We start from the raw sequence: 14,380 nt of genomic DNA, 5'->3' as shown, positions 1-14,380 counted from the left end.
TGTTGAAGAGCACTAGACCCATTTTCTCTTAAGACTGGACGGAAACAGATAAGCATGTGTGTGGTTATAGAATAAATGGTTAGGCTTTGCCCTTGATAATGATGATGATAGGAGATATTGCTTCATACTCTCTGTCGATGTTAGAAGAAAATCAACTCCATAGAGAAGAGACCTGGAAAGGCTAAGATCCAAAAGTAGCTTATAGGGATACAGCACTGGAGTGGGAAGGAAGAAATGAAAGTCAAACAAGATCTGAGGGTGGGAACCCTGTGGCTAATGCTTAGAAAAGGCCACTCAAATAACCACACTTAGAAGCATAGTACTGAGCACTGACCATACACTGCTCTGAATACAAAGACTAGTTGTTATGGTAATGTACTGAAACCCATTTTTAATTAAATCTCACAAAATCTAGTTAATTAAAAAGCAAAACAAGGAAAGGGAGAATACACTATGAAGAAGAGTATTCCCATTTTACAAAGACAAAATCAACCTTCAATGATCTGTCCAAATTGTTCTGCTAATAATCAGCACATCTTGAATTTGATCTGAAGTCTGTCCGGTGCAGAAGCTGTGCTGTTTATTCATCTATTATGGTTACACACGGCGTTGGAGTCTCTCAGGATGCCAGCGGGGCTTACGGAAGTGGTGCTGATGCTGATGTCTTCAGGGAATGTTGAGGAATGACCTGAAAGTCTGGAGAACAAAAACTGATAGCAAAGAATTTTACCTTCAAAGGAATAGCAGACTTTGTCCACGAATAAAGACTAAAGATGTAAAAGTCTAGGGGTCGTAATGGAGAGAAGGCAAGGAAAAGCAGCACGGGGCTGCAGGGACTCTGAGCAGTTTGGCTGGGCAGGAGGCCACGTCCTGTGCTTCAGGGGACATGGTTCCAGCTAAGGCGTGGACTTGGCAGAAGCTCTGTGAATAGATTGAACTTGCAGAATGTTTGTTTCCAGAAAGATGCAGGTTCCAAGAGGCTTGGGGAAGGCAAAGTTGAGTTGAAGGTAGACAGACACAGAACCAACAGTACAGGATTTTTCCAGATGCTCCGTTTCCTGTCCCAAATATCTTATTTAGGTGGGTAATGGCTGTAACTGTTTTTTGTGATGTTTGAATTTTTTTGCTTTTTGTTAAAGTGATACATGCTTATTCCACCCTAATCACAGGACTGACACTTGAGCTTAAGAGACCTCTCTCCGTCATTTCCCCCTTGCATATATTTGATTTCCCTCATTTAGATTTCTTGAGCCTTTGGTCACTTACCCACACAAGTGCAAGAGGGCATCTTTCATGGAGAAAAAATTTTTTGTTAATTGTTTTTTATTAACTAGATTTTTTTAAGTTTTAATTTTAATTTCACAATTGTTTTTAATACACTGTCACAGTATTTGGTCTTTTTTAAAAAAAGATTTATTTATTTATGCATACGAGAACTGGGGTACAGGCCAGAGGTGTGGATGGGTGAGAGGATTCACCAGAGACAGAGTGGGGAACAGAACAGGCAGATTGACTGAAATACACCCCTGCAGCAGGCAAGACAGGAGAGTTCTGCTGTGCCATGTGGGTACTCCCTGGCTGGGGAACGAACTTGTGCTGCAGCCGCTGCAGTGAGCTTCATAGGTTGGGTCTCAACCCCCTGCACCACCAGGGAGGCCCAATATTTGGTCTTTTTCAAAGAAGATTATATGTGCTTATGGTGAAATTTCAAACACTTCAGATAGAGATTTAGGTGGAAATGAAGTTTTCATCTTTACCCTGAGATTGCTAGGTCCATTATGTAAAGGAAATTGCTCTTTAGTTGATTCTATAGCATTCCAAAAGTTTACTATGAATTTTCATTAAATAAATATTAAATGAACATCTTTTATCTAGTAGAACATTGTATTAGAAGTCAGGGATGTGAAGGCCAACCTATATATTGTATTAGATTTAGGCAATTTAAAGAAATTACAGCCCACTGTGAGAATCAGGCAAAAATCAAGAAAATAACAAACTATCTAAAAACAGTGATTGAGAACTATGAAATAAACAGAGTGCTGTCATTGAAAGCAATATGCATTGTACACCAACCTGAAATTTGCTTTTTCACCTGCTGACATGATCTCTCTGGAGCAACTCATTATCCTTAATTGCTGGATAACATTCATGTCATGTTTATACCATAAATCATTCAACCAGTTCTTCATTGATTGACATTCAGGTTGTTTCCCAAATTTTCCCTCTTCAAGCACTGCTGCAATAAGCATCTTCATGCTCAGACCTCTGTTTTGTTGTCATCTGAATCTCACCTGACATATGCATGCAAATATTTTCCTCAGCCTCTTTAATTTGACCAAGGTATATTGTGCCATCCAAAATCATTTACTTGTTTCATGTGAGTTTCCAGAGTATCTTAAGATAGTGTCTCCCATCTGTGAAATTACATGAGTATTTTCCTATTATTGTTACATATTTCATTGTGTTCTTTTTACTTTTAGATTTTCAGCTATTTGGGATTTATTTTACATGGTATGAGGTGCTCTCTTCTGAATAAATACCCAAATATACTGGCACCATTGAACCTATAACCCCTAAATCATCATAGATTAATTCCTCAGATTTGCATAGATCTATTTCTAGATATCTATTTAATAACCTATTTTTATGTTATTGTGCCAATACTTGTACATACTTCAGAAGTTAAAGTTTGATTGCTATACTTTTATAGTAAGTTATAATTTCTGGCAAGGCAAGTTCCCTTTCATCGTTATTTTATTTTTTTAAAAGCTGCCTAATAGCCTATTGTATCAATACCAATACTCCCTATTGACAGACACATGAGCTTTTGCAGTTTACATTTCCTATAACAAGGTTTGTTCATCATTTAGTATGATTCTATAAGGTGAATAGAAAACAAAAGTGACATGCTAATATGTTTCTGATCTGCTACCAGTTCACTTACTAATAGTTGACCCTTAGGTACACAGCTGCATTATTTTTGTAAGGTGCAAATTTTCATTTCACCCAAATTAACTGCCATGACTATAGTGTTATTCACTATAATGTCAACCCCACAAATGTTAAATCTTTCAATATCAGGGAACTAGCATGAAAGCAATTTGTACCATACTAACTTTACTGTATACACAACCCTCTGACCCTCAGAACATTAGAGATCGAATGCTTAAATTGATAAGAACAGTCACCATACTGTAGAGAGACGTAACAAAGGGGCAGACAGCATCAAACCAATAACAAACCTTTACATCTGACTACAAAACTGAGGTAACCAGAGGAGGGAGTGGAGCATGGTGGAGGATTATTGGGACTTTAGTGTTGGAATGGTATGAAAATACATTTGTACAGGTTTGAACCTATAACCCCTAAAACAAACACAATGCTGTAAACCAACGTTACCTCAATAAACATAATTAAGGGGGAAAAATGGTTAAACTGACAAATCCCTTGAATATCATTTTCTGGTGGTAATTCTTGCTCACACCCACTGACAAATATTATCCCCTAAGGTCTTTAAACAAAAATCTTAGAAACAGAGGTATGATGCAATCGACTTGGCTTTCCTGGTTCTAACAGTGACACAGGACCTTCATCTGCAAAGTCCTTTTGTGTCATGAACTCGTGAAAAACACTGTGAGTTAGTTCCTCGGGCTGCTCATGTAGCAGTGGGTTCTGATACTAAGAAATCCTGCCTTTCATGCTGACCTTCCCAGGGTGTTTGCTTGCCTCTTAAACATTAAAAAGAGAAGTTCCATCCAACGTCTCTAAGGACTAATGTACATCAATATTCTACAGTCTAAGAGTGTAATTGTCAAACCAGAAGTGGATTTATTTACCAAAATATAAACTACTTCATAAGTAAGTGATTGTTGTTAGCACCCGTGAAAAAATGGAAACCTTTACATTACAACAGAGAATACAAATTTGGTTTAAATCTCTTATAGATAATGTCAATCACAGAAAATTTTAAGTGTTTAGCCAGAGTACTACTGGTTTTCAGTTTCAATTCCTATCAAAGGAAAGTCTGAGAGAGGTGATGGTTAGCAAAGGTCAGTGGGATGTTATAAATCCTATCCATGGACCAGTGGCTGGAGCCCTAGTCCCATTTTTATTTTATTTTATTTATTTATTTATTTATTTATTTTTGTGGGACTCTCGCCAATGGCCTGGGAATGAACCAGCACTGCAGAGGCTACGGGCAGCCTCGCAGCCCAGCGCTCAACCACTGCGCCACTAGGGGAGGCCCCATTTTTATTTTTTATACTGTATTTCCTTACCTTTCAATCAGTTGAATTTAGTGAGCTGTCATTTAGTTTTATGACTCTGGCTTTTGTTGAAAACTTCCACACCAACTATCAACATATAAATTTGGTGATTCCACCTGTCATAGGACTTTGCATACTATACATCACTCAGTATCCCCACAGTCAAGTTGTGCCTAAGTGTTTTTGTTTTTTTTTAATTCAGTGTTGGAAAAATTGTCCCACCTCTCAAAGAACTGATATGCTTCCCCTGTGTGAAGAATTATGACCCCATTTTTTTCAATTTCAGGGAAGTTCACTCTCAAACCTGAAGAGCCACTCAAGCAAATATAGGTATTCCTGGCTTCTGAAAGTTCACATTATATCACTTCACTTCGAGAAACATTTACATTAGTCCCTGTCTTCACTAATCTAAAGGAATCTGAAGAGCATTTGCACTTTTACAATAAAAATCAAATAGCAAAAATAGTAGTCAGGGTTGGTTTTGCAGCACCGTGAGAGAGCAGAGAGCAGCCTGAACAGCAAGTATCACCACCAACTGCCTTTTCTGGAAACTACTATCCTATCATTCCTACTTTATTATATGTTAATATCACCTTAGATTTTATGTGTTAGTTGGTATGATTTGGTAGCTTATCTTTGGGGTCAGGGAATGCTCAAAAGTTTTTCTATATAAATTAATGGTAGGGCCTCCCCGGTGGCGCAGCGGTTGAGCGCTGGGTTGCGAAGCTGCCCGCGGCCTCTGCGGCGCCGGTTCGATCCCCGGCTGCTCCCCGGCCCCGGAGGAGGATCCCACATGGTGCGCAGACCTCTCCTGCCACCCGCTGCTCCCCTCAGCAGTGTACTTCAGTCCTTCTGCCTGCTCTGCTCCCCACTCTGGCTCTGGTGAATTCTCTCACCCTCCCGCGCTCCTGACTGTACCCAGTGCATGTATAAACAAAACAAACAAACAACTATAATAAATAAATAAATAAAAGCATGCCTCTATAAAAAATAAATAAATAAATAAATTAATTAATGGTAATTGCTTCTTCCCCTTATACCATTTCAGATTATGAAAGTTTTCATAAGTGATGTTGTTCTTGGTTTGTGAATTTATATTGTACTTTGACATGGTTTTAGTTTTCTACTTTGTTTCTTATTAAGTCTTTCGGACACATATTCTTTTCTAAATTGTATTGTTCTTATCAACATAATGTCGGTTTATGACACTATATGTGATTTAGGGGTATAAGTTCATACCTTTACAGATATACAGGCCTCTTTTATCATATTTTATGTGCTTTTGATGAAATGCCTCAATTCTTTTCTGAACTGACATGAAAATACCCAGCCCAAGTAATCCTTACCATGAAGAATTCTACTTTTGTCTCACCCAGCACTGCTCTCCTGCTTTTCTGGATTCCTGAGCATTCAATATCTCGAGCAAACATTTGGCTCTTACTTTTCATCATCTCTCCTTGCATTGCTCACAGCAACTTTGCCTTTCCAGCTAAGTGAAGATGTTATATTTTCTGTATTTCCCCATAGTTCTTGGTGACACTCAAAAATCACTTAAGAAGGAAAGTAAGGGGGCCTCCCCGGTGGTGCAGCGGGTTGAGCGCCATGCTATAAAGCTGTCTGAAGCCTCTGCAGAGTGGGTTTGATTCCCAGCAGGCCAGGGAGAAACCCACTTGGCATAGCAGACATCTCCTGTCTCGCCCACTGCTCCCCTCAGCAGTGTCTTTGGTCCGTCTGCCTGTTCTGCTCCCCGCTCTGTCTTTGGTGAATTCTCTCACTCCCTGTACCTCTGGCCTATACCCCAGTTCTTGTACAAATAAGTAAAAAATCTTTAAAAAAAGAGAAGGAAAGAAAGGAGGAATAGGAAGAAGAGGAGGAAAATAACACAAGTATGAACTTCACATCAAAAATACATGTGCTGCATGTAGGGAAGAAGATGAGGAAAAAGAATATTAAATTTAAATAAATATCTAATAATAAAGATAAATGCTTAGGCTGTGGGGGCGGGAAGAGAGAGATTGTTTCTGTCTCTGTACAGATGGGTCAGGTGACAGGTCATGAAGCACATGCAATGGCATAATTAAAGAGAGTTTAGCAGAGAGATAATTACAATGTGTTCATAAACAGGTTAATGAACACTAACAGGGGATCAGGGGATCACAAAGAGCCCTGGGAGTAGCAACAGTACAAAGCCTTCACTATAAACTTGGGAAAGGAGCAGTTACCAGAACCCAAATAGAGTACCTGTAGGAAAGAGGTCCCTGATAGAAGAAAGTCATGACCAAACTACAGCTGAGCAAGGAGGGATCCGAGGTCCCCTCTAGGGATTATCTTTCCAGGTGCACAGAATTGAGTAGGAAGAGATGAGTAGTAGAGGGAGGGGAGATTAGAGGACCCCACATTTTGCTTTCATTGTCAGTGTTTGCTGCAAAAGGATACTATATAATTAAGTAAAGAGATGGTGGGAGGATAATTATTTGACTAGTTATTGTAAATACATGGGATAAAGCACAGAGATTAAAAAAAGCCTACATCTCTTCAATGGATACACTAAATCTTCAGAACTCCATATGATCATGGGCTATTATTTAAGGCTCCAACTGTCTTTTAAATATTTCAAAGCATACCTTTATTTTTTGAGACAGTAGAGCTGCCTTCAGGGTCATTTTTAGGTTTTTGTCCCATACAAGTCTCTTAATCTGAGAGGATTCATCCCTTAACATATCAGGCCTTTTAAAATATACCCATTACAAATTCAATTGATTAATTGGCATGTCTTCTTAAGACATTTGATAAACATCGTATTTATTTTTGCAGATTCCTTTTTATGTATCAAAAAAACCTCATATTTTTTCAGTTCCTAAACACATTTTTCTCCCTAAAGAACCCCTAATCCATAGGTCCTGCACATGCTGTGGGTTACTGGAGATAAAGTGAGCCTGACAGTCTTCCTTGGGCTTTTATAAAGCTTATCATTTGACAAGATCACCTCTAGGGTTCGTTATCTGAGGGTTGGGTATGATCTGGTTTATTGTTTCCTGTCCCAGGCCTCCAGAATCCCAGCTTATTTCTTCTTTAAAATTCCAGTTGTTCTTGGGTTTTGCTTTAATTCCTTTTATAAATATGTCAGTTTCTGAAGTCCCTTGGGGATGGACAAGACATATGTTTCCATGAGCTACTTTTGGTCTTTTCTAAGTTATCTTAGCAAACACTATCCTGAATATCCATGCGGGTATTTAGATAAATGACCAACTCAATATTACTGAGCATAGAAATGAATTTTCTTTTGTGTTATGTGTGGCAACAGCAAACAAATGAAATGCCCACTATATGTCAGGTTCTCGCTGTCCTGGGCACTGTCACATTCATACTGTCACTTAATCTTCTCAATAGCCCTTTGAAGTGGCTATTTCAATCCCCAGTTTAAACTGACAAATCTGAGTCTCAGAGGCTCAAGCGAAATGCCTGAGCCCATATAGCACAGGAGGAAATTCCTCACGCCCCCGGAGTCAATGCCACAGAGAAATTCAAGACTAACTTTTTGATCTTTCCTACTTTGGCAGAAGTTTCATACTAGTCTAAAATAATAATTTTTACCTTTAATGGAACATTAAATTTTTTATGTTAATACACCTGTAAATAATTATAAAAATCAATTAATCTCATTTTAGTAAAATGATTATAACCAGAGGGAATAAAAATAGAGCAAAGGAAAGTCTCCTCTTGAATTTTCAGCAACACTTTCCTGCTGTTGACGTCTGCAGTGTAGCTTTGCCTGTCTTTATAACTCAAGAAACACAGACGATAATCATTAGAAAGGGTCATTTTGGTTAGCACAATCTCCCTTCTTCCCCCCCTACTTCCTGAATTTGCTTTTCAACTTCCTCATGTAAAAATAACTCAATCATGAGTCTATATTTGAGCTTTAAAGTACTTTATGAATGGAAGGGACTTTATAGATATTATATTACTAGATTATTACTAAAATGCAAACTCCTTGAGGGCAGAGAGTTCTGTCTATTGTATGCTTTGCCAAATCTCAGTGACCGAACTGCTTAACATAGTATGAATACACACAAAAATATTTATACATTTATCAGAGATATTAATGATATTCTTTTCTCTCAGAAAGCCTGAAAAACTGTACTCATTTTTCACATAACCCCTAGTAGGTACTTCCTTATTCTATGTCGGACAAGGTTCTATGTCGGACAAGCAAAGTCTGATGTCACCAACTGTGTAGATAGTTATTGCCTGACTTGGATTTTGTTTAATTCTCAGTCATAGATTCCTGAGACTTGATGAGACATTTATGTGAACCATGATCCCTGAGAGTGCGGGCAACATAATTGTCTTCTTGGTCACCACTTCTAGCTATCTTCTAGGACAATGTCTGGCATAAAGGCACTCAATAGATAATTGTTGATTCATTAGCAATGAGAGGATCCAAAATCATAATAATTTAGCACAGTGTACAACATTAAGCATATGTTTAGTATTCATTAAATTGCCTTGACTATAATGCTCATAAAAAGAATCATGCGAGGCATTCCAGAACTAAGTAGGCATTATATTTGAATTATCAGCTGTTTGGGATTATCTGTGGGGCTCCTCCCCATTTTTAGGATAGAAAATTGAGATCTTACTGCACAGCAAACTCCATATTTCTGAGTAGCCTTCAGTTTCCACTGGACTAGCTTAGTCTATTTCAACTATGGCACAGTCTTAAAACTACAGCTTACCATGAAATGAAGTACAGCTCATTAATCTAATAAGTTGACCTCTTTCTAATTAGCATTTTAGTTATTTCCTTCCTTCTTTCCATTCTGAATGTCATATAAGAAAGTAAATGCCAAAAGGCAAGGATATTGACAGCATGGCAAAGTATGAAAATGTATAAGAATAGTGAGTGACTAGTAGGCAAACTTGATGGATAGACTCTTGACATTATAATGTATTTATTGTCCATTTTCCTGGCACTTGAGCTCTCTGTATTGTACCAGGTCAAGTTACAGAATTTGCAAGATTCTATTCACTCATTCCCTCTGATTTCCACAAGAATTAAAGTGGCTTCGTTTTGATTCCAACAAATGTAACAAAACAGTTTTTACATTAGGTTTAATGAATCTGAAAAACATAGATAGCAAATAGGAGAACACTCCAAATCAAAAAGATTACACATAGCTAGTCTTCTTTTGACTTATGATTGGCAGGTTGCCTGTAACATGGATTTCATTTAATAGGAAATAACTTTTAATATATATAGCATGAAATTATTTACTTCTGAATAAAGCAATCAAAAATGATTATGGGAGATAGAGTTTGTGGGGGTAAAATGATGCCACACATCCGATATCACTGATTGAGTAAAGAAGAAAAGTGTTTAAATAAATGCATGCTATCATCTTGTCTATGTAACTGTGCTACATGAGTTCTCCAGGATATATTAGCTTTCTCAAATATTAATAAATTAATTTTTATATAATTAATCACAAAATAGGAATACTTAGGTAGTTGGAAATTCTAATGCAAGGCCAAGTTCTGCCACAACAGGAAATTTTTTTATTACACATAAATTTAACTTAAATTTAATTTTTTTGCCTATTTTTTAAAGAAAAATCTTGTACCTTATGAACAGACAATTTTCTTCCTTTTAAGTAGAGTTTTGCAAATCTCTAGCTGAGTCATTATAAAGATCTTTTAACATGCTCTTTTGTATTTGAAATATCTCTTGCTTGAAATTAAATTCAGTCCTAAAATAGCTACTATATCATCTCCTAACCACTTCCCATTAGTAACAGCAAACTCCAGAGATTAGAAGAGCAGCCTCTGTAGACCTGGAAACAGAACCTTATGGATGATTTAGGCATAAGACTTGACTGTTCCTTAAGGCACAACACATGATATTTGTTTATATTAATGCCAGACAAAAATGAAAGCTGACAAAAGTGAAATTATAGTAATGTAGAGACTAAATCTAAACAGAGTTCAGATTTCATCTTTCAACAGTATTTATTTCAGGGCCATAGGAACACTTAGTTTATGAACACTTGGCTTAACTCTCCCCAAGTGCAGGTAGATTCTGGAGAAAGTATATAGTACACATGAGCTCTCTTCACTGCTAAGGTTTATAATCACCGATTCATCAAACAAGGTAAAGTTTTGTGTTTGAGATAAATTCCCTCATCTGTTGTCATGATTGACAGGTCCATTTGGTTGATTTTATGGGGGAAGGGAACAGGAACAGAGATTGACTCAGTACAGAGTCCTCAGGTTGAGGGCTACTTTGTATGACCGCCCATGAGCATCTTCTATTGTCACATAATCTCTTCAGAACAGTGTTTTTAGATTTATAATGGACAGCTAAGGCTCTTCCCTGAACACCAACACAGTTATTCTTTAAACACGGCTCTATTTCTTTGGTGAAGCCTCCTTTGAGGTGCTAAATTTAGCACTGCCAATCAGAGGAACAGGTGGTATGTGACACTACCAAATAGGTCCCTCTCCCATCATGCTTCCCGAAGAGAGCCAATCACAGGGAGCCCTGCAGGAGGATGTGGCCTGTCAGCAGATCTGGGGAATATAAAGGCAGGGGCCTGACGCTGGCTCTTGAGCAGTCGTGCATTCCCAGCCTCGCCTCGGGTGTAGGGATTGCATAGAAAAGCAAAACTACACAGTCTTAACTGTGTAGTTTTGTTTTTAAGATTAGAGGCTCACTGATTCATGTTGAGATGGTCGAAAAAACCAACTCACTATAGGACGTCGTTTCAAAAGCAACCTTGGGCTTAGTCCCATCCTTTTCGGGCACTCGTGAGAAATCAGGTGAGTAGCATCTTTTTTGGTTTTTAATAGTAGAGTCCCTTTCTTACTCATTTCTAGCTCCTGACTATCTTTGAATGACAAATGCCTATACAAAGTGTTGGTCTAACTACTTCTCACTGGTGATCTACTCTCTGAATCAGCTTGTTAAGATCCATTTTAAAAATATGTGAACATTTTCCTCTAAAAGGTTTAATGCTTTTGCATAACAGCATGGTCAATGATTCAAATTGTTTAAATGCACCTAATATTCTAAATGTGTTCAAGTTAAGGTTTGCAAGGATCACAGAAATGTTTGCTTTTTTGTAATAGGCTCGTTTTGTCTGTTGAGAATGTTCAAGGTTATATTACTCAGTGATAAAGTGAGACACACCAAGAATAGCTCTGATAAAATGCATGTGGTATCAGCTACACCCTGATGACTTTTTAAGGGAATCAACTGCTGAGGTATCAGTTACAAGACAGTGACAGAACACTTGCCTGCTGTCAGTCAACATTGGCGAGTTTATTTTGGGGGCATGACATTTTAGCTGCATACCATCAGCCCTAGTTTGACAAAGGCCTCTAAAGAGCAAGTGCTAAAACACCAAAATGTATGTAGATGATAGGAATTAAAAACAATTTAGGCCAGACAATATATTTAGAAATTTGGGGTTAAGCTGTGTAATTATCTCTTAAAATATTCAGAATCTCATTATGATATATTTTAATTCAACTCATAATCAAATTATATAATTTCAGCTAAATGTTGATGCTAAGAAGAGTAAGAAATAATATATTAGAGACTTTTTTCTAAATACACTTTGATTTCCATCTTCCTAGAATTAAATTACTAACTTTTACATACTGCTAAATACATAGATATATAATACATAAGTAGAGTTTAAGACTATGGCTTTTTTTAGAATATGCACTAGCTTGCAAATAGAAAAAGTTAGATACTAATAGATAATATGCTACAATAATTAGAAACTCTTGACAAAAGTTTCATAATAACTTTTGGATATCATCTGAATTTTCCAAACACAAATTTTATTATTTCAGAGAATTTTAGTTTAATTTCCTATGTAACTAAGCAGAAATTTACAATAAGGCACAGAATTATCATTAGGAAAATTATTGCTCCATAAAATTTTAGTTATCAAAAAAACTATGAAAAATAGTGTGAAGCAATTAGCAGTTGAAAATCTGCTTTTTATTTCAAAATAGGGGAAAAGTCACACAGAATTACAAGGTTTTTATGCATCAAAATATTGTTCACATCATCTCTCTGATAGACAAATGACTTTCTTCTACTTAAAAAAAGGCACTTGACTGAAAATTTCATATTCATTTCTTTGATTTTGAATCTTTATCTTATATATAGAGCATAGCTCTTTTCATCTACATTTTACACCAATCTTCCAATTTTATTTTACCATTTGCACATTTTTTCCTTATTAAGATTTCAAATCAGTGTTTAAATATACAGTGGGTAAAAAATATGTGGAGGAAAGAAATAATTACAATAATTGTCTCTCAAACATTGAACTGGTGCAGAAACTCATTTTACACTTTTAACACATTGTTTATTATTTTCACCACCCCACCCCACCCCCCACAATCCCCAGATTTCCCTTTTGGTAAGACTGGGTTTCATTCTTTGACCACTAGGGTGCATTCCTTGCTCGGCTTGTCTATTCTTTTTTACATTTTCTTTTAAATTTGCTAATATATTGGGCTTCAAGGCAACTCAGATGCCAATTGGTCAGATTCAAGCCTCAGAGGAGAAGGCCTGAACATCGCCTATGCCCACAGGCGACTTGCAGAGCAAGCTGTGTAGAAACTGGGTGTCTCTGTCACTTACAAAGTAGCTCCAGCATTGCCCTGAGCTGTAACATGCTAACTGATTTCTCTTCCTTTTCAGAGTGCCTGAAAAGATGACAACTCAAGCACCGACGTTTAAGCAGCCGTTACAAAGTGTTGTGGTACTGGAGGGTAGTACCGCAACCTTTGAGGCTCACGTTAGCGGTAAGCTTCCACCTACACACTTTCCTCCGCTTTCTTCACCTCCCCTCCAACAGGCTGACTTTGCTCTAGGGCTTGGTGGCATGCTCTTAAGCCCTGCTTTTCCTTTGTAAAATTGGTCCAACTCTATGGAAGGGTCATTATAAAGGTGTACTGCTCACAAAGTGCTGACAAAATCTGACACTATAATGGTTTGGAAATGTTTTATTCATATTCATAATTACGCATAGCAATATATTTGCATTGAATTAAAATTCCTGTCAGAATCCAGCTGCTAAGTAGGGCCATATTTGTTTATCCCACACTTGGGTTCATCTGCAGAGCCAGACTGGAAGCCCAGGATTTAAGCCCAAGCCCGGCCATAGAGCTGCTGGGCAGGTGACCTGCCTCCATTGTTTTATATGGGAAACAGTGATACAATTGACTTTCCTCAGAAGCAGAACTTTTCACTGAAAATTAACTAAAAGCTAACTCCTAATTTTTTAATCTTTTATTTTTAATACTTATTAACTCTAGTAAATTAGAAGATGTTCCAATCATTCTGAAATGACCACAAATAAGATAGGCCCTTCTGGTCTGAGGATTAAAGAGAAATAAGTATTGGCCTTAGAATTTTATTTTTTTAGAATTTTATTTTAAAGTAAGTTATTTCTTTTTTCCCTTTATAACTCAGTTCAGGGACAGTTCCAGAAAAATGAATGTTTTCTGGGGCCTATGCTTTTGTGAAAAAGATGGGAATAATATACAATATTATAAATAGTCCTAAAATTATTTAATATTCTCTTCTGTGTTATCATAACTGTTCATGAAATCATAACTGGTCATATAAGAGTATATGGGTGAAATGAAAATCATACTTGATGAATCTGCATGGTACAGTGCCTTTTTTTTAATTTTATGGCTTATAATATAGATATAAAGTAAGATTTACTTTTCCTTTCTCTTTTATGTACCAATCCTATTCATAACTGGGTAGTACTTTATTTTAGATTGCACAGTGTAAGCACAGGAATGGCCACGGAGCAGGTTTTCATGCAGACGGGATAAGGGAGGAGAGAGTCCTGGAGACTCTCTCCAGTGCGGGTTTTCAGGCTTTTATTGGGATTTACCAGGTACATGGCAGGCAGGGGTCCTGGGGGGTCAGGAGGCTGGGAATCCTCCTGGCCCCCAGCAAATCTTCACTCTTTCTGGGCTTTCTGGAGTTCTCTCTGCTTCTCTGCTCTCAGCTTCTCTGCTCCTGCTGGCGTCCCCATGATGCCACCCTTAAAAGCCCAGTCTTAGCCCAGGTGAAT

At 37.4% G+C, this 14,380-nt stretch overlaps 2 protein-coding genes across 2 annotated transcripts in view; both read left to right on the top strand.

The window, feature by feature from the left end:
• Positions 1-12,903, top strand: part of CCDC141 (coiled-coil domain containing 141) — a gene marked incomplete at both ends in the record, with an annotated part of 197,454 nt that extends 184,551 nt beyond the window's left edge. The window contains one exon of the mRNA XM_084258924.1: positions 12,809-12,903. Within this exon, the coding sequence (XP_084115050.1) occupies positions 12,809-12,903 (95 nt within the window). The remainder of the gene's footprint in view (positions 1-12,808) is intronic.
• Positions 12,904-13,000: 97 nt separating this feature from the next.
• Positions 13,001-14,380, top strand: part of TTN (titin) — a gene marked incomplete at both ends in the record, with an annotated part of 277,818 nt that continues 276,438 nt past the window's right edge. Inside the window, 1 exon segment of the mRNA XM_084258850.1 lies at positions 13,001-13,091. Coding sequence (XP_084114976.1) covers positions 13,001-13,091 — 91 coding nt within the window.

This window comes from Talpa europaea (genome assembly GCF_964194135.1).
Source record: "Talpa europaea genome assembly, chromosome: 1".
Classification (NCBI taxonomy): Eukaryota; Metazoa; Chordata; class Mammalia; order Eulipotyphla; family Talpidae; genus Talpa; species Talpa europaea.
This window is presented reverse-complemented; position numbering and strand designations above follow the sequence as displayed.